At 41.1% G+C, this 19,166-nt stretch overlaps 1 protein-coding gene across 3 annotated transcripts in view; it reads right to left on the bottom strand.

Moving 5' to 3' along the window:
• The window catches only part of RABEP1 (rabaptin, RAB GTPase binding effector protein 1), a 115,568-nt gene that overhangs the window by 70,289 nt on the left and 26,113 nt on the right, over positions 1 to 19,166 (bottom strand). For 2 of the 3 annotated variants that reach the window (XM_025361890.1, XM_025361892.1), the window contains exon 2: positions 6,209 to 6,337. The exons of the other annotated variant lie outside the window; for it this stretch is intronic. In XM_025361890.1, the coding sequence (XP_025217675.1) occupies positions 6,209 to 6,337 (129 nt within the window). The remainder of the gene's footprint in view (positions 1 to 6,208; positions 6,338 to 19,166) is intronic. 3 annotated transcript variants of the gene reach the window in all.

Raw genomic sequence — 19,166 nt, 5'->3', positions numbered from 1 at the left:
TTTTTTTTTTTTTTCCCCCTTTGAGACAGAGTCTTGCTCTGTCACCAAGGCTGGAGTGCAGTGGCGTGATCTCAGCTCACTGCAACATCTATCTCTTGGATTCAGGCAATTCTCCTATGTCAGCCTCCCAAGTAGCTGGGATTACAGGTGCCTGCCACCACATCCAGCTAATTTTTGCATTTTAGTAGATGGGGTTTCACCACAATGGCCAAGCTGGTCTCAAACTCCTGACCTCGGGCAATCCACCCGCCTTGGACTCCCAAAGTGCTGGGATTATAGGTATGAGCCACAGCACCCGCCCTATCCTATTTCTTACATCCTATATATTTCCTCTATGTTTTCTTTTTGCGAATGTCTATCTCTACTAGCAGTTCTTTTTTTGTTGTTGGTTTTTTTTTTTTTTTTGAGACGGAGTCTCGCTCTGTCACCCAGGGTGGAGTGCAGTGGCACGATCTCGGCTCACGGCAACTTCCGCCTCCCGGGTTCAAGCAATCCTCCTGCCTCAGCCTCCCAAGTAGCTGGGACTATAGGCACACACCGCCACGCCCAGCTAATTTTTTGTATTTTAGTAGACACACGGCTTCACCGTGTTGCCCAGGCTGTTCTCAAACTCATGAACTCAAGCAATCCGCCCGCCTCCGCCTCCCAAAGTGCTAGGATTACAGGCGTGAGCCACCACAGCTGACCTACTAGCAGTACTTTTAGTGATTACATAGATGGCTAAGTGCTTAGTTTTTATATGCCTAAAATATCTATTTTGCCCTCACTCTTAAATAATTTAGCAGCATATAAAATTTTAGGTTGACAATTATTTTTTCTATGCACTTTGGAGATCTTATTTCATTGTCTTCTGGCATCTATGGTGCTTGCAAAGTATCTCTTGTAATTGTTTCTTTTCTCTGGTAGCTTTTCACATTTTCTTTTGATTCTTGATGTTCTATCATATAAAAGATGTACCATGGTATGAATTTACTATTTTTTGTTTTGTTTTGTTTTTTGTGATGAAGTCTCACTCTGTTGCCCAGGCTGGAGTGCAGTGGTACAATTTACGCTCACTGTAACCTCCGCCTCCTGGGTTCAAGCAATTCTCCTGCCTCAGCCTCCCAAGTAGCAGGGATTAGAGATGTGCATCACCATGTTTGGCTAGTTTTTTTGTATTTTTAGTAGAGATGGGGTTTCATCATGTTGGCCAGGCTGGTCTCGAACTCCTGACCTCAAGTAATCCACCCGCCTCAGCCTCCCAAAGTGCTGGGATTACAGACATGAGCCACCACACCCGGCTTGAATTTACTATTATTTATCCTGTTTAGTAGTCAGTATTGACGTTAAGGACTCACATTTTTTATTAGTAAAAATCTAAGTTATCTGTTCCAATATTCTTTACTATCCCTTCCATTCTCTTCCCCTGGAACTCTTTTCAGATGTGTGTTGAAGGCTCTCAATTCATCCTCTATGTCTTTATGTTCTTTCATATTTCCTTCTTTGTCTCACTAGGAGGGAGAACTCCTCAGTACTGCTTTCTAATTTACTAAAATCTCTGTATCGTCTCTACTGATTAACTCTATTGGCAAACACTATTTTAATTTCTAATCATTTGTTTACAGTATTACTAATGGGTCTTAATTGTTAATTTTATATACTGTTTTCATTTCCATATCTAAGTGCAAGTTTATGACACTGGAACCACAGATAGCTTCCTATATCTAGCTTTTCACTATTGAAATTCTGATTAGTTAGCATAACAGCTTTATATATAAATTACAACCATGTATAAAGACTTTCGGCCGGGCGCGGTGGCTCAAGCCTGTAATCCCAGCACTTTGGGAGGCCGAGACGGGCGGATCACGAGGTCAGGAGATCGAGACCATCCTGGCTAACACGGTGAAACCCCGTCTCTACTAAAAAATAAAAAAATAAAAAATTAGCCGGGCGAGGTGGCGGGCGCCTGTAGTCCCAGCTACTCGGGAGGCTGAGGCAGGAGAATGGCGGGAACCCGGGAGGCGGAGCTTGCAGTGAGCTGAGATCCGGCCACTGCACTCCAGCCCGGGCGACAGAGCGAGACTCCGTCTCAAAAAAAAAAAAAAAAAAAAAAGACTTTCTGAACCCCAGTAGAAAACTTCAATGTCTTCTGGTGATTAGCTATAAGCTCCATTCCTACTATTTTTCGTCAGATTGAGAACTATATGGCCTTTTGTTCTGTTTCATGTAACCGTCTCTTACTCATTGGCAACACTACAAATTTCCAGAGCACAAAACAAACACTGCTGTAGTGCCAAGCTCTGTAGTTAAAGAAAAGCTAAATCAGAAAATACTTCAACAGAAAAGCAATAAAACTTTCAGAAATATTTATAACATTCCCAGCTAAAGTCGGCTTGGAAAAGAACGGGTACTAAGACCAGCCTGGGAAACATGGTGAAACCCCATCTCTACTAAAAAATACAAAAATTAGCCGGGTGTGGCGGCATGTGCCTGTAAGTCCCTGCTACTCAGGAGGCTAAGGCAGGAGAATCACTTGAACCTAGGAGGCAGAGGCTGCAGTGAGCCGAGATCGTGCCACTGCACTCCAGGCTGGGTGACAGAGCAAGACTCCATCTCAAAAAAAAAAAAAAAAAAAAAAAGAATAAGCACTAAGAAAAGAACAGACAGTAAGAGAAGTAAAAAGGTGCATTTCTCATTACCATCTGCACTTATATTTCAGCTATTCTCCAAACAAGTGCAAACACAGCTATCACAACACTAAAGCAAAAGCTGGACCTACTGGGAAAAAACCAATGTTTGGACTTTCAGAGTTACCTTGACCTGGTTTTCCTGAAAGATAAAACAAAGACTGCTGTCCACATCAAAATCCTGGTTTATACTGTAAACACCTGTGGCAATCATTAAAGACTAGATTTAGACTTCACAGTAGATACAATGAAAGCTGCTGTCTCAGGGGGAAATCTTCACATTTGATTTTTATTATGATATAGGCTAACAGCCAAGACAAAAACTAAGTTATCAGCATATGACCTTTTATATACTATGCATTTTCTTTACGAATGTCTCTCAAAAACTCTCAAAAAGGATCAGAGTATTTTTTTGAAATTTTGTAAAAAGCTACCCCAACTGTTTGCTATGGCCAGCTAAGTTTATTGACCGCTTTGGACAGTAAAGATACAACAGTACACAAAAAGACTATTTACTGTATTTAGATGTCATCAATGAAATTTTAACAAACTAAGCATGGTTTTTGAACCAACCCATGTTACAAGCTCTTTAATTCACAGATCTAAAACTGCAGTTGATAAGGCATTTCAGAAATGGGAGGCTCTTGGTCATTTTCATTTCTTCAGAATTTTTGGGAAAATTCAATTTTATAATTTCAAAGAAAATAAGAAAACGAAGGAATCCTAACAGCTTTACTGGGGACACACAAAAAGAAAGCAAAACAAACAAGGTTTAGGCAAGATTGACTTCAATTAGCTGTAGACAGGATGAACAAGCTACAGAGGTTTTGGTATAAGAAGTAAAGGAGAAAATGGGTATCATTAGCCAGCATCAATACTGCTGGGTTTCAACTGATCATCAGAGAAAATACTACCACAACCTTTTATATATACATCAAATGTTTTACAGGTCATCTTGACAAGAATATACCATTGCAGAAGGACAGTGGTGCTTGATTAATTCAAAAGCATAAACAAATTTTAAAAGGGAGAAGATACATTCATATAAAGATACTGAATAACCAGACAGAACTTATTTCTTTTGAGACAGCACATTGAGGCATGGGCCCGTAATCCCAGCTACTAGGGAGGCTGAGGCACGAGAGTCGCTTGAATCCAGGAGGCGGAGGTTGCAGTGAGCCAAGATCACACCACTGCACTTCAGCCTGGGCAACAGAGTGAAACTCGGTCTCAAAAAAAAAAAAAAAAGAAAGAAAAAGAAACAAATGCACATTCAAATTCCAAAACCATTTTTAAGACCAAAATTCTAAAACAGATGTAAAGAAGAAAACTCAAGGAGGAAAACCACTGTAAAATCTCTGCTAAAAAGCTATTCGTGTGTTTTCTTGTTAAACAGATGACAATGGACATTAAACCACTGATATTTTCATTCCACTGGATATGTCTAAAAGCACGAAGTTGGCCAGGCGCGGTGGCCCACGCCTGTAATCCCAGCACTTTGGGAGGTCGAGGAGAGCGGATCACAAGGTCAGGAGTTCGAGACCGGCCTGACCAACATGGTGAAACCCTGTCTCTACTAAAAATACAAAAATTAGCGGGGCGTGGTGGTACATGCCTATAATCCCAGCTCCTCGGGAGGCTGGGGCAGGAAAATCGCTTGTATCCGGGAGGCAGAGGTTGCAGTGAGTTGAGATCGCGCCACTGCACTCCAGCCTGGGGCAACAGGGCGAGACTCCATCTCAAAAAAAAAAAAAAAGCACGAAGTTTTCATTTAAATTGTAAATATCAACAATATAAAACTTATATCCTTCACATCTTTTCAAGCAAAAAATTTTAAACATCAACTTTAAAATGTATAAAGGTTGTATGTAAGTATATATTTTACAGAGTTCACAAGTTAAAAAAGCTGCATGATCACTAGTCTAGAACAGGATTTCTCAGACTGTAGTACTTGAACTAGCAGTAACTGGAATCATCTATGAGCTTATTAGAAATGCAAATTTCTGGGCTCCACCCAAACATACTGTGGTTTAACAAGCTCTCCAGGTGATTTTTATCCATGTTAGAATTTGAGAGCCACTATTCTATTATAGAATAAAGCAGTTTTCAAAATTTAGTGTGCATCTGGACCCAAATTCCACAGTTTCTAACTCAGTAAATCTGGGTGGGACCCAAACATTTGCATTTCTTTTTTTTTTTTTTTTTGAGACGGAGTCTCGCTCTGTCACCCAGGCTGGAGTGCAGTGGCCGGATCTCAGCTCACTGCAAGCTCCGCCTCCCGGGTTTACGCCATTCTCCTGCCTCAGCCTCCCGAGTAGCTGGGACTGCAGGCGCCCGCCACCTCGCCCGGCTAGTTTTTTGTATTTTTTTTAGTAGAGACGGGGTTTCACGGGGTTAGCCAGGATGGTCTCGATCTCCTGACCTCGTGATCCGCCCGTCTCAGCCTCCCAAAGTGCTGGGATTACAGGCTTGAGCCACCGCGCCCGGCCCCAAACATTTGCATTTCTAACAACCTTCCCAGGTGATGATAATGATAATGATGCTGTTCCACAACCACACTTTGAGAACCACTGGTCTAGAGAGCCGTGGAAACCATATCCACATTATTCTAGGTCAGTACTCAGAATGTAAGCCCCTTCCCTGATCCTTCAAATTAGGTCCCCCACCATGTTCTCTCATGTATTTTCCTGATAGTTTTCCTTTTCCTTTTTTTTTTTTTTTTTGAGATGGAGTTTCACTCTTGTTGCCCACGCTGGAGTGCAACGGCGCGATCTCGGCTCACCTCAACTTCTGCCTTCTGGGTTCAAGTGATTCTTCTGCCTCAGCCTTCCGAGTAGCTGGGATTACAGGCACACGCCACCACGCCCGGCTAATTTTGTATTTTTAGTAGAGACGGGGTTTCTCCATGTTGGTCAGGCTAGTCTCGAACTCCCGACCTCAGGTGATCCGCCCGCCTCGGCCTCCCAAAGTGCTGGGATTATAGGCATGAGCCACCGCGCCCGGCCTGCAATTTCTTTTTTAACAACTCATCACACAATTACTTAACATCTGTTTGGCTCATTGAGTTCAACCAAGTTAAAGAACCACATGAATTCTGCTCCTTCTGTATACCCAACACGTAAGTATAATGTCTGCCTCATAGTAGATATTAAATAAATATTTATTGACAATTGAATATTTGTTGGGTAAAACTGATGTTTCACGGAATTAAACATAGCTAAAGATGTTATTAGAATGCCAACAATCCTAGTTTGCCCACAACTGTATCTCAAGTGTAAGAGCAATGACCGTCTCTTATCTCAAGGCTATGCAACCTAAATATCAACAGTAAGATCAAAAAACAAGGCAAAATCTGAAGAAGGCATTTTTCAACTTGTTTTTTCAATCTCATTCTTAATCTGGCCTTTAAGCAGTATTCTTTTATTATGCAAGTACCAATAAAATCAAGGCTTATTCAATGATAAAATTAACACTACTACCAAGAAACTCAACACTTTGAGGCCATTTTCGCATTGAAGGTGGTGGGAGACTTATGAACTTACCCTCTTTAGCCAAATATAACTCCTTAAATTTTGCTCTCTTTTGATTAAATTCTTGTTCAAGCTGCTGTTGTGCACGTAAAAATTCTGCATTAATTTTTTCCAATTCTGCTACCCGTTGCTGAAGAGAAACTGGGGGAAAAAAATACTAGTTAACAAGTAATAACTTTTATTTATAAATTTATAAAACAATAAATTAATATTCCAGCTGCACACTGCTATACATGAAACAAGTAGTCAAGTCTCTTCCAAAAATCCACCATATGCTAGGATATTCTAATGTTAAAAAAAAGTAAGACAGGCCAGGCATAGTGTCTCACGCATGTAATCCCAGCACTTTGGGAAGCCAACGCAGGTGGATCACCTGAGCTCAGGCATTCGAGACCAGCCTGGCCAACATGGAGAAATCCCATCTCTACTAAAAATACAAAAATTAGCCAGGTATGGTGACAGGCGCCTGTAATCCCAGCTACTCAGGAGGCTGGGCCGGGAGAATCGCTTGAACCCAGGAGGCGGAGGTTGCAGTGAGCCGAGATCACGCCACTGCACTCCAGCCTGGGTGACAGAGTGAGACTCTTGTCTCAAAAAAAAAAAAAAAGACCCTTCTATTAGACTTAATACACAACTGTAAATGAGTCATGTAAAGTGAAACCACAAATATACAGAGAATCACATAAGACCAACTTCCCCACAAAAAAAGAGCTTCTAAAGTGCCTTTGTGCAACTGAATAGCAATTCAATTTTAGAACTGTTAAATACTGGATTATTTGAGCTAATTATCCCACACATGAACCCACTGCCAATCTTGCTATTTCCCATTTCTCTCAAATGTCACAAGCAGAATCTAATAGGTTCCCTAATTAGTGCCGCCATACCAGACTGAACTATTCTTCCAACTCCAAAATGATCCATTACCATTATACTGAGACCATAATCAAAAACCCATTCACAGAGAGAGGATACAGAACTGTACATTCTATATGAACTCTCAATTACTGAGAGATGATCTGGTTTTCTTCCATGTTTTCCATATTGATCATGGTGTGCGGGGATTAGCAGACTTTTTTTTTACTTTATGGACACTATAATTTGGACTCAGTTGGTTAAATGATTGCCTTCCCTGACCAAACCGAAGGGTTCTTTTGATTGAAGCATAAGATAGGAGGTCCAGCTGTCCAAACCCCTGATCTCCTCTTTTGCCCCAACAGCATCCCAGCCTTAAAGCTATGACCATAATCCCTTTAGGGGGTATCAGTTAGTCCTAATCAACCACTAACTACTTAGGCCAGCAGAGATCCAAGTTTCCTGCTATAAGTCACTCCAGATAATGATGATTTGCCTACAATTTTAATCAAGATCTGAGATTATCTTTGAAGGCTATCCCCTCTCCCAATCACTCACTCAATTTAATTGAGAGCTGATTTTTAAAATGTATAGGAAAAAAACATGGGAAAAAATGTACCAATGCTTTATGTATGAGTAACAGAATTATGGCCCATTAATTTCTTCCATATGCTTTTTTATTTTTTGAGACAGAGTCTCGCTCTGTTGCCCAGGCTACAGTGCAGTGGTGCGATCTCGGCTCACTGCAAATTCTGCCTCCCATATTCAAGTGATTCTTCTGCCTCAGTCTCCCAAGTAGCTGGGACTACAGGCATGCACCACCATGCTTAGCTAATTTCTGTATTTTTAGTAGAGATGGCGTTTCACATGTTGGTCAGGCTGGTCTCGAACTCCTGACCTCAAATGATCCGCCCACCTCGGCCTCCCAAAGTACTGGGATTACAGGCATGAGCCACCGCACCCAGCCTTCCATATGCTTCTCAAAGTTCTCTTCTATGCAGATGTGTATTTCTTTGACAATGAACTAAAACCATTACAGATGGTTCAAACTGATGGTTTCACTTACAATTTTTCCATTTTATTATGGTACTCATATAACCACTCTTTTTCACTTTCAACTTTCACTACAGGATTCAATAAATTACATGATATACACAACATTTTATTATAACTTGATAAATGTCAGCTGTCATTATTAAATTGGTGGTATTTATTTAATGAATAACAAAAAATAATAATAATAATCAAATGACCTTGTATGTAGCCAGAAAAGACCAGAAGTCACTTCGAACCTCATGATTCTGACTCAGTTCCATGCTTAGACTCCCAGCTTATACCTTTCCCTATTACCATATATCTTTTTTGGGTTTTTCTTGAGACGGAGTCTCACTCTTGTCACCCAGGCTGGAGTGCAGTGGCACAATCTTGGCTCACCGCAACCTTCGCCTCCCAGGCTCAAGTGATTCCCCTGTCTCAGCCTCCCAAGTAGCTGGGATCACAGGCACATGCCACTGTGCCCAGCCAGTATTTGTATTTTTAGTAAAGACAGGGTTTCACCATGTTGCCCAAGCTGGTCTTGAACTCCTGACCTCAGGTGATCTGCCCGCCTCGGCCTCCCAAAGTGCTGCGATTACAGGCATGAGCCACCGTGCCCAGCCTACCATGTATCTTTATAGCATCATGAACAAACTAATTACTATAATGCCAGCCTTCAACAATATTAAACCTTCTGGGCCAGGCGCGGTGGCTCAAGCCTGTAATCCCAGCACTTTGGGAGGCCGAGGCGGGTGGATCATGAGGTCAGGAGATCGAGACCATTCTGGCTAACACGATGAAACCCCGTCTCTACTAAAAAATACAAAAAACTAGCCGGGCGAGGTGGCGGGCGCCTGTAGTCCCAGCTACTCCGGAGGCTGAGGCAGGAGAATGGCGTAAACCCGGGAGACGGAGCTTGCAGTGAGCTGAGATCCGGCCACTGCACTCCAGCCTGGGTGACAGAGCGAGACTCCGTCTCAAAAAACAAAAAAAAAAAAAAAAATTAAACCTTCTGAAATTTAAAACGCTGAGAATATAAGTATGCCAGCCTTTGTCAACAACAGGTTTTCTGTTAGAAGATTTTGCCCAGCTGTAGGCTAATATAAGTGTTCTAGGTACATTTAAGGTAGCTAGGCTAAGCTATGATGTTCCATAAGTGTATTAAATGCATTTAATGATATTTCCAATTTATAATGGGTATAGCTCCATGGTTAAGTCGAGAAGTATCTCTATGTGTTCATTCCCATGAGACCTTGAAACTAGCCTCGCTATAGATTTAATAGTGTAAGTGCAATCACTGCAGAAACAGGATGACTGCTGGTTTGAGTTCCATGTCATTAATGGTAATTATTTTAAGGAACAAACACGTAGGGTCTCTAAGTCAAAGCAACAACTTCTGGTCAACAGAAGGTTTGATAAAACTTTGAGAAAAAGAGGGATGAGAAATCCATTGGAAGGAAAAAATGTGCAATTATCTCATATTACCATTTGAAATCATGAAAGAAATCTGTTCTCTGTGCTAATTTTACTGGTATTTTTATTATTAAATCCACATTGTTTAGTAAGTTAAACAACTTTTCCACGTAACACTTTAGTATTACTAGTAGCTACTGATTAGTACAGAGTGATAAAGGGCTCTGGGGAATCAGGGAAAGAGAAAAACCAAAATCCCTGTTCTTATTTTTCTCTAATAAGACGTATCCCCTCCTATCCCTACCTTCTACCAAAATACACACATAACCAAAACACCCATACCTCTCAACATTAATGTGTTTATTATTAGGAACTGAGACAAATGAATCAACAAAACAAAAATGCAGCCGTTAAAGATGCAGCCAAGACTAAGTAGGTTTCCATTACTCCCAACCCCTGATGGCTCTGGCCCACAGTTTAGACCCACTCTATACCCACAAAGCCTGGCTCTCTCCAGGCTTCAGGACAGTGTTCGGTTCTAGAAATCATGATCCCTTTGAGAGTATATCGAGTAATTGTCTTTCTCTTTTTTTTTTAAGAAGTGATCATCCACCTCAAGTACTTCTAACATACTGCAATTCTACAATATAGAAAGACAAAAAAACGGCTTTTTACAAGAATGCCTTTACTACAACATCTAGAAAATTCAATTCACCCTAAATATGAGAAAGTTTACAAATAAGCGTATCCTAATGCATTAGCAACCAACCACAAATCAAGGAGAAAACAGCTCTCATCACACAAAATGCTGCACTATTTTTTATAACATGGCAGCTAATAGGTCACAATCATTAGCTAACAGTTCATGTAAAAAGTACTTAGTGTGGCATATAGAATAAAGTTGATAAACGTTAGCTGTCATTATTAAATTGGTAGTATTTATTTCATGAATAAAGCAAAAAAGTGGTGATCAAATGACTTTATATGTAGCCAGAAAAGACCAGAAGTCACTTCCAACCTCATGATTCTGACTCAGTTCCATGCTGAGACTTCCAGCTCATACCCTTCCCTATTAACATGTATCTTTATAGCATCACAAACAAAGTAATTACTGTATTGTCAGCCTTCAACAACATTAAACTTGAAATTTAGAAGGCTGAGAATATCAGTATGCCAGCCTTTGTCAACAGTTCCATATATCCCGTATTTGTTGCCTTCATTTGAGCAATAAGAAAAAGGGAGAAATTATCTAATGCATTGCCTACTTCCTTTCTTCTTTTTTTTTTCTTTTCCTTTCTTCAGATGGAGTTGTTGCTCTGCTGCCCAGGCTGGAGAGCAATGGCGCAATCTCGGCTCACTGCAACCTCCATCTCCTGGGTTCAAGCTATTCTCCTGCCTCAGCCTCCCAAGTAGCTGGGATTAAAGGAGCTGCCACCATACCAGGCTAATTTTTTTGTATTTTTAGTAGAGACAGGGTTTCACCATGTTAGCCAGGCTAGTCTTGAACTCTTGACCTCAGGTGATCCACCTGCCTCGGCCTCCCAATGTGCTAGGATTACTGGTGTGAGCCACCACGTCCAGCCATGCAATGGCTACTTATAATGCTTGACATCCAAAGGGAAAAATGACTATGTCACTCGATTCAGAATGTCTGAATTAACAACAGCAATACAAAAAGAAAAAAAGAATAAATAAATGGAGTAAAGACCTAATAATTTTGATATAAACAAGAGAACACGTAATAACTTAAAGTATTTCTAAGACTCAAGCTGTGTCCTACTACTACGTTCCTCTCACAAGTAAAACTTATAATCATTTTTTTTGTTTTTTTTTGAGACGAAGTTTCACTCTTGTCGCCCAGGCTAGAGTGCAATGGCGTGATCTCAACTCACAGCAACCTCCACCTCCCAGGGTTCAAGTGATTCTCCTGCCTCAGCCCCCCGAGTAGCTGAGATTACAGGTGCCCACCACCACTCACAGCTAATTTTTGTACTTTTAGGAGAGGTGGGGTTTCACCATGTTGGCCAGTCTGGTCTCAAACTCCTGACCTCAAGTGATCCACCCGCCTTGGCCTCCCAAAGTGCTGGGATTATAGGCGTGAGCCACCACACCTGGCATCTTTACACTAAATTTGATAAAGATATAAGTAACATGAAATGTACTACGACCAAAACCTTTTTGTTTAAAGATGTTCGAACTCCAAGAAAATACCTATTTCAACCAATTTACAACAAAAAATAACTCCAGTGGGCTCAAAGAATCTGAATAGTTCCTAAAACTCAAATGTTTTATCTTGTGTGTCACTGGATTTTAAAATAAAACTATTGGCTGGGCACAGTGGCTCATGCCTGTAATCCTAGCACTTTGGGTGGCCAAGGCAAGTGGATCTCTTGAGGACAGGAGTTCGAGACCAACCTGGTCAATGTGGTGAAATCCTATCTCTACCAAAAATACAAAAATTAGCCAGACATGGTAGTGCGTGCCTGTAATCTCAGCTACTTGGGAGACAGAGGTACGAGAATTGCTTGAACCTGGGAGGCAGAGGTTGCAGTGAGCCAAGATCGTACCATTGCATTCCAGCCTGGGTGACAGAATGAGATTCTGTCTCAAAAAAAATAAATAAAATAAAATAAAACTATTAAGTATGGTAGGTATATCCTACCCATTTTACGTATTCATTCAGTGAAGGAATACCAAGCCAGAAAAAGTTAAATAAAAAAATACAATGTTATATATAGCACAGTATGAGCTATGTAAAAATTATATAGAAAAAAAGACTGTAATGAATATCCCAAATGGCACTCAGAGTAATAAAAGAATTATGCTGATGAGATTTAAATCAAAAGGCAATGAAATGCTTTATGTTTCTTATTTTAATAATTATGCTATTTTATTGCTCTGCTTCAATCTATTTGCTCATAAAAAAGTACACATACACAAAATGGTCTCAGAATATTTTAACACAAAAAAATCATTTTTTAAATTTTGCTCTTAAGGAACTCACAGTCGGCCGGGAGCGGTGGCTCATGCCTGCAATCCCAGAACTTTGGGAGGCCGAGGCGGGTGGATCACGAGGTCAGGAGATTGACACCATCCTGGCTAACACAGTGATATCCCATCTCTACTAAAAATAAAAAAAAAAATTAGCCGGGAGTAGTGGCAGGCGCCTGTAGTCCCAGCTGCTGGGGAGGCTGAGGCAGGAGAATGGCATGAACCCGGGAGACGGAGCTTGCAGTGAGCCAAGATCGCACCACTGCACTCCAGCCTGGGCGACAGAGCAAGACTCTGTCTCAAAAAAAAAAAAAAAAACAAAGAAACTCACAGTCTACAAAATAATCATTTTTTACACTGCACTTAAGATTTTAAGATTTTCCTAGCCGGGCCCAGTGGTTCACATCTATAATCCCATCACTTTGGGAGGCCAAGGTGGGAGGGCTGCTTGAGGCCAGGAGTTTGAGACCAGCCTCGCAACAGAGTGAGACCCCATCTCTACTAAAAATACAAAAATTAGCCAGGCATGGTTGTGTGTGTCTGTCGCTTGCGCCTGGGAGGTTGAGTTTGCAGTGAGCCAAGATGGCAACACTGCACTCCAAAAGAAAACATTAAAAAGCTTATAAGTAGCTTTATAAACTAAGGTAAACTGGCCAGGCACGGTGGCTCACGACTATAATCCCAGCACTTTGGGAGGCCGAAGGGGACAGATCACCTGAGGTCAGGAGTTCGAGACCAGCCTGGCTAATATGGCAAAACCCCATCTCTACCAAAAAAAAAAAAAATTAGTTGGCCACGGTGGCAGGCACCTGTAGTCCCAGCTACTCGGGAGGCTGAGGCTTGAGAATCGCTTGAACTGGGGAGGAGGAGGCTGCAGTGAGCTGAGACTGCACAACTGCACCCAGCCTGGGCAACAGAGCAAGACTCTCTCAAAAAAAAAAAAAAAAAAAATCTTTTTTTAGTAACATTCCCCCAATCTGCTCCAAGATTTTAGTTATGCTGTCCAGAATTAGAGAGTAGATTTTCTAGTATCTGACATTTCACACCTACCCTATTTTCTTCTCCAGATTTCTCCTAATCATGATTTCTAAATGCTTCATTATCCAAGCTGCTCACCCTTCAAACTAAACTTAGTCAAAGTTCCACATAAAATATGACAGTCTGATCTAAACACAATACCAGCATAGAGTCTAACAGAAATATCTCCTTTCTTCAGGGGACTATACCCTTAACAATGTACGGCTTTGGGAGGCCGAGACAGGCGGATCACAAGGTCAGGAGATCGAGACCATCCTGGCTAACACGGTGAAACCCCGTCTCTACTAAAAAAAAATACAAAAAACTAGCCGGGCGCGGTGGCGGGCGCCTGTAGTCCCAACTACTCGGGAGGCTGAGGCAGGAGAATGGCGTGAACCCGGGAGGCGGAGCTTGCAGTGAGCTGAGATCCGGCCACTGCACTCCAGCCTGGGCGACAGAGCGAGACTCCGTCTCAAAAAAAAAAAAAAAGGTACGGTAAATCTACTCTAGCTTTTTTTTTTTGCCACAACCCCACATTGTTATTGTTATCTCACAAGATTAATGTAATCCAATACTGTCCTTAAACCCTTTCCACTTCAATTGCTATTAAACCAAGGCTCCTCTTACAACCCGAAGTTTTAACCACGGCACAGGCGGTTGATTTTTTTTTTTTTTTTTTTAAACAAAGTTATAGGTTAGGACTAAGAGACCCTTGGTACATCACCTGAAATCTTGGTGGAGGCTGATACTGATTTATTACTCTAAGTTTGGTATGCAGACTGTTTGTTACTGGTCTAAGAATGAGATAAGGAGTTTGTGCCACAATGTAAAATAAACTAAGACATTAAGCACATTGCTTAGTTCTACTGACATTTTTCTATGAAGAAAGCAGTACATGGATTGACATTCTGGTTCAGGTTCCTTGTGTCCTCGAAGACATTAAAAACAGTTTGTGTACAGGTTACTTTCAGTAGTACTGCTGTAGTTTGACAACCGCCATATCCATGGCTGTCTATCATCTTTCCAATAGTCTTCTTACATTTAAAGAAATTTCCATTTTATGAGTTTCAGCTTCCCAAAATAGAAGTCAAATACAAATCCCCAATCTCCCTTAAAACCAGAATGCAGGCATGTGACCTAGGCTCCTCCAAACAAACACACCCAAATGCAACTTCAGTTCAGAATAGAGCCGTGTCAAGAAACAAGGTTCCATTCTCATTGCTGTAAGACTTTTAGTCACGTCCCAGTGGCATAGGTCTAGCTCCTGAATCAGAAATGGTATCAGTCCAAGCAGTAGTGACAACGGCATTAAGTCAATTTCTTTTCTATAGGCCAACAGCACCAGAGGCAAGTTTCCGTTAAGGTCAGGTCTAGAGCAGCTTTTGAGTATTCCTTAAAGTTTAGCATAAAGGAGTGATTCTCCAAGTGTAGCTCTGGGACCACACCACCACCATCACCTGGAAACTTGTGAGAAGTTCTCCGCGCCCGGCCTCAACCAGCACTTCTTAAAACTGGCAAGATCATCAAACCAAAGTCATAGAAACTGTCACAGTCTAGAGAAGCATAAGGAGGCCTGGCAACAAATGTAATATAACAGCCTTCAAGCTTAACAGAAATGAAAAACTCATGCACTTGAATGCTTAGCTGGTTAGATTTTCCTTCCCAACTAACTGCACATTATACTCTTTAAGACCCAATCATATCTCCTAACATAACCCTCAGTTTTGCCTGGAGTCCAGTCAGAGAGAAAAAGCAGTGTAGAAATGAGTGCAGGCCAGGCGCAGTGGCTCACGCCTGTAATCCCAGCACTTTGGGAGGCCGAGGCGGGCGGATCACAAGGTCAAGAGATCAAGAGCATCCTGGCCAACAAGGTGAAACCACATCTCTACTAAAAATACAAAAATTAGCCAGGCGTGGTGGCGGGCGCCTGTAGCCCCAGCTACTTGGGAGGCTGAGGCAGGAGAATCGTTTGAACCCGGGAGGCAGAGGTTGCAGTGAGCCGAGATGGCGCCACTGCACTCCAGCCTGGCGACAGGGAAAGACTCAAAAAAAAAAACAAAAAAAGAAAAAGAAATGAGTGCAGATAGCAGGTTGAATAGCCCTGTAAATGAGAAACAAACCCCAGTGACAGCAGGGAGGACTGGGTCACAAGGCAAAAATAAAACCATGACTAAAAATGAACTGGAATTCAGAACCACTTAATATAAGGGCAAACAAAACTAACTGAAAACAAACTTCAGTGGCCCTAGGGACTCATCAGCTGACCGCTCAGTACCAAAACTAAATTCCATAATACTAAGTCATCAATAAAAGATTAAATGATGCCCAGTGTTCTGTTTAAAGATAACAGTGATAATAGTGACTTAAGAAAAACTGCTAAAAAAAAAAAAAAAAAAAAAAATACATGCTACACGCCCAGTACCCAGACTATGTTCTCTAAATGCCATTTCCCCACTAAAAGGAACTAGGGATCGTTAGGAAAAAGGATCAATTCCAGGTCCAGGATAGGAAGTGTACAAGATAAGCCTGGAACATCTTGTCGGTTAAGGTTATATAAAAAGATTTAGGCCGGGCGCGGTGGCTCAAGCCTGTAATCCCAGCACTTTGGGAGGCCGAGATGGGCGGATCACGAGGTCAGGAGATCGAGACCATCCTGGCTAACACGGTGAAACCCCGTCTCTACTAAGAAATACAAAAAATAGCCGGGCGAGGTGGCAGCGCCTGTAGTCCCAGCTACTCGGGAGGCTGAGGCCGGAGAATGGCGTGAACCCGGGAGGCGGAGCTTGCAGTGAGCTGAGATCCGGCCACTGCACTCCAGCCTGGGCGACAGCGCGAGACTCCATCTCAAAAAAAAAAAAAAAAAAAAGATTTAGGAGTCAATGTAAAGAGGCCACACACTGCCCAAAAATGGGGCAGTTTGGGTATCAGTGTGGTAGGCTGAAACTTCCTCCACACACACACAAGTACGCACGACAATTAGGGAATATGTGAACATGGAATGGGTATTTGGTGATACTGTTAACTGGTTTTAGGTATTATAATAGTATTGTGGTATGTTTACACATACCCTGAAATGTTTTCAAATGAAATCACAGATTCGTAGTTTAAAATCCTGGAGGAGGTGGGGGTTATAGGTGAGACTGGCCATATATTAAGAATCATGACACATGCAAGGTGGTGACTCTACATACTAATCTTTTTAAATGTTTAAGAAGTTCCATATGAAGATATAACGAGGCATTATGCACATACACACACAATTCACAGTGGAGAACTATTCATAAAGAAGATCATCATCTCTGGTTATTACCAGTTCCTTTAATATAAATAGTAGTTGGTTTAGAATATTAAGATTTTTATAATTTACAGGAAAAAAGCCTAATGCAACATAAGACACCTCTTAGAATCATATTTAATTATACCATAAAACAAATCAAATTCCCTATATACACCCTTCCCTTGATTGTAACAGAACATTTTAAAATGTAGATGTAATTCCTTATCTCCCTACACTTGGGTTATAAAAAGGTTACACACTAGCTATAAACTCTACAGTGGGGGTTACTTATCAGAAGAAAAGTTCTTCATAAATAAATAATAAAAACACAGGGTTATATTTTATTTACAAGGAAAGCTGGCTGCATTATTTATGAGCTTTTCCGAAATATCAAGGTCATACATAGAGACAGAACAGAATTTTTAATAAATAGCTATCTGCCTACATGTGGATGAAGGAGATTAATTTTATGTCTCAGGAAGGGAACACGAGAACCAAGAGGAAAGGGAAGTCTTAAGGAAAGAATGCTGATGTTAATACTTGGGAAGGAACTCTTGATTAAAGCTACAGAAAATGAAATTGCCTATTTATCAACTATTATATGAGAAGTCATAGCACGTAACAACTGACAGCACAGGCTCTGGAAATAAACTAGGGTTTGAATTCCAGCCCTCCCACTAAGCTGGTTCCTTCTCTCCATCTGTAAAAATGGGGACTAATAATAGGACTATCTTCTAGCATTGTATTAAGGATTAAATAATTCACAAATAGCTCTTCATGGAGTATCAGGCTATACACTGGTTCATTAAATTTTCAAACCAAACCATAAAAGAGGCATTATCACCCCAGTTATAGATGAAGAAATATTCTGAGATTAAGCCAATCTATTGATACACAGCTAGTAAGTATCAGACCTGGATTCAAACACTGCCCTGCCTCATTCCAAGGCCTAGCTAGATTTCCCCATGATTACGGGTGTTTAACAGAGGAGATTCATGAGTCACATAAGCAGAAGTTGTAAACAGGTGTAATACCACCTCCTAGGGATGTTCTTCTTTTATGTAGTCGCACTGTTTATTTACATGTTGAAATCTGTAAGCAATCTGTATTACTAATTACAAATTATTTTCCTTTACAATAAAGGCATTATGCTGTTAAGGTTTTGGGGTTTTTAAAAAAGTCTTGTGTACAATTTTGTATCAGAATGGTAAATGGGTATCCTAAAGCATTTTGTCATAAACCAGTGGTTCTCAACTAAAGGTGATTACACAATTTCACCACCAGAAATGTATCCTAAAGAAATAATCATAGATATGTGTTAAGATGTAATTGCAAGAATATGGACTGCAGCATCAGTTAAAATTCCAAAACATTCGAAAAAAGTCAATATCTAACAATAGAAAACTAACAAAAAGCTGGGTACAGTGGCTCATGACTGTAATCCCAACACTCGTGGAAGCTGAGGCAGGCAGATCATTTGAGCCCACAGTTCAAGACCAGTCTGAGCAACACGGTGAAACCTCATCTACACAAAAAATACAAAAATTAGCCAGATGTGGTGGTGCACACCTGCAGTCCCAGCTACTCAGAAGGCTGACAATCAACTGACCACGGGAGGTCACGGCTACTGTGAGCCATGACTGCACCACTGCACTCCAGCTGGAGCTACAGAGTAAGACCTTGCCCCCCCCACCACCCCACCAAAAACAAGAAAATAAAATTGACAAAATAAATTATGCAATAGCTATACAAGTTAAAATGAATCTTGAAAGGGAACATAAGTTCTATCAAATGTTCACAGAATATTTTCAATACTACTTAAACTGTCCTCAGCATAGTAAAACAATGAAATGCCTCCCATTTTACCAAGCTAGCATAATCAAGATACCAAAACCAGGCAGGGCGTGGTGGCTCATGCCTGCAATCCCAGCACTTTGGGAGGCCGAGGCGGGCAGATTACCTGAGGTTGGGAGTTTGAGACCAGCCTCACCAACATGTAGAAACCCAGTCTCTACTAAAAATACAAAATTAGCCAGGTGTAGTGGCACATGCTTGCAATCCCAGCTACTTGGGAGGCTGAGGCAGGAGAATCGTTTGAACCTTGGAGGCGAAGGTTGTGGTCAGCCAAGATCGTGCCATTGCACTCCAGCCTGGGCAACAAGAACAAAACTGTCTTTTAAAAAAAAAAAAAAAAAAAAAAACCCAAAACACAACGCAGTACGAAAATGGAAAACTACAAGCCAATCTCACTTATGAATATAATTGCAAAAATTCTCAAACCTTAGCAAATCAGATCTAGCTCCATACCAGAATAACAATCCATCACAACCAAGTTGAGTTTATCTAAGTGTGAAAAACTAACATTCAGAAATCCATTAATGCAAT

Source organism: Theropithecus gelada, chromosome 16 (genome assembly GCF_003255815.1).
Source record: "Theropithecus gelada isolate Dixy chromosome 16, Tgel_1.0, whole genome shotgun sequence".
Taxonomy (NCBI): Eukaryota; Metazoa; Chordata; class Mammalia; order Primates; family Cercopithecidae; genus Theropithecus; species Theropithecus gelada.
This window is presented reverse-complemented; position numbering and strand designations above follow the sequence as displayed.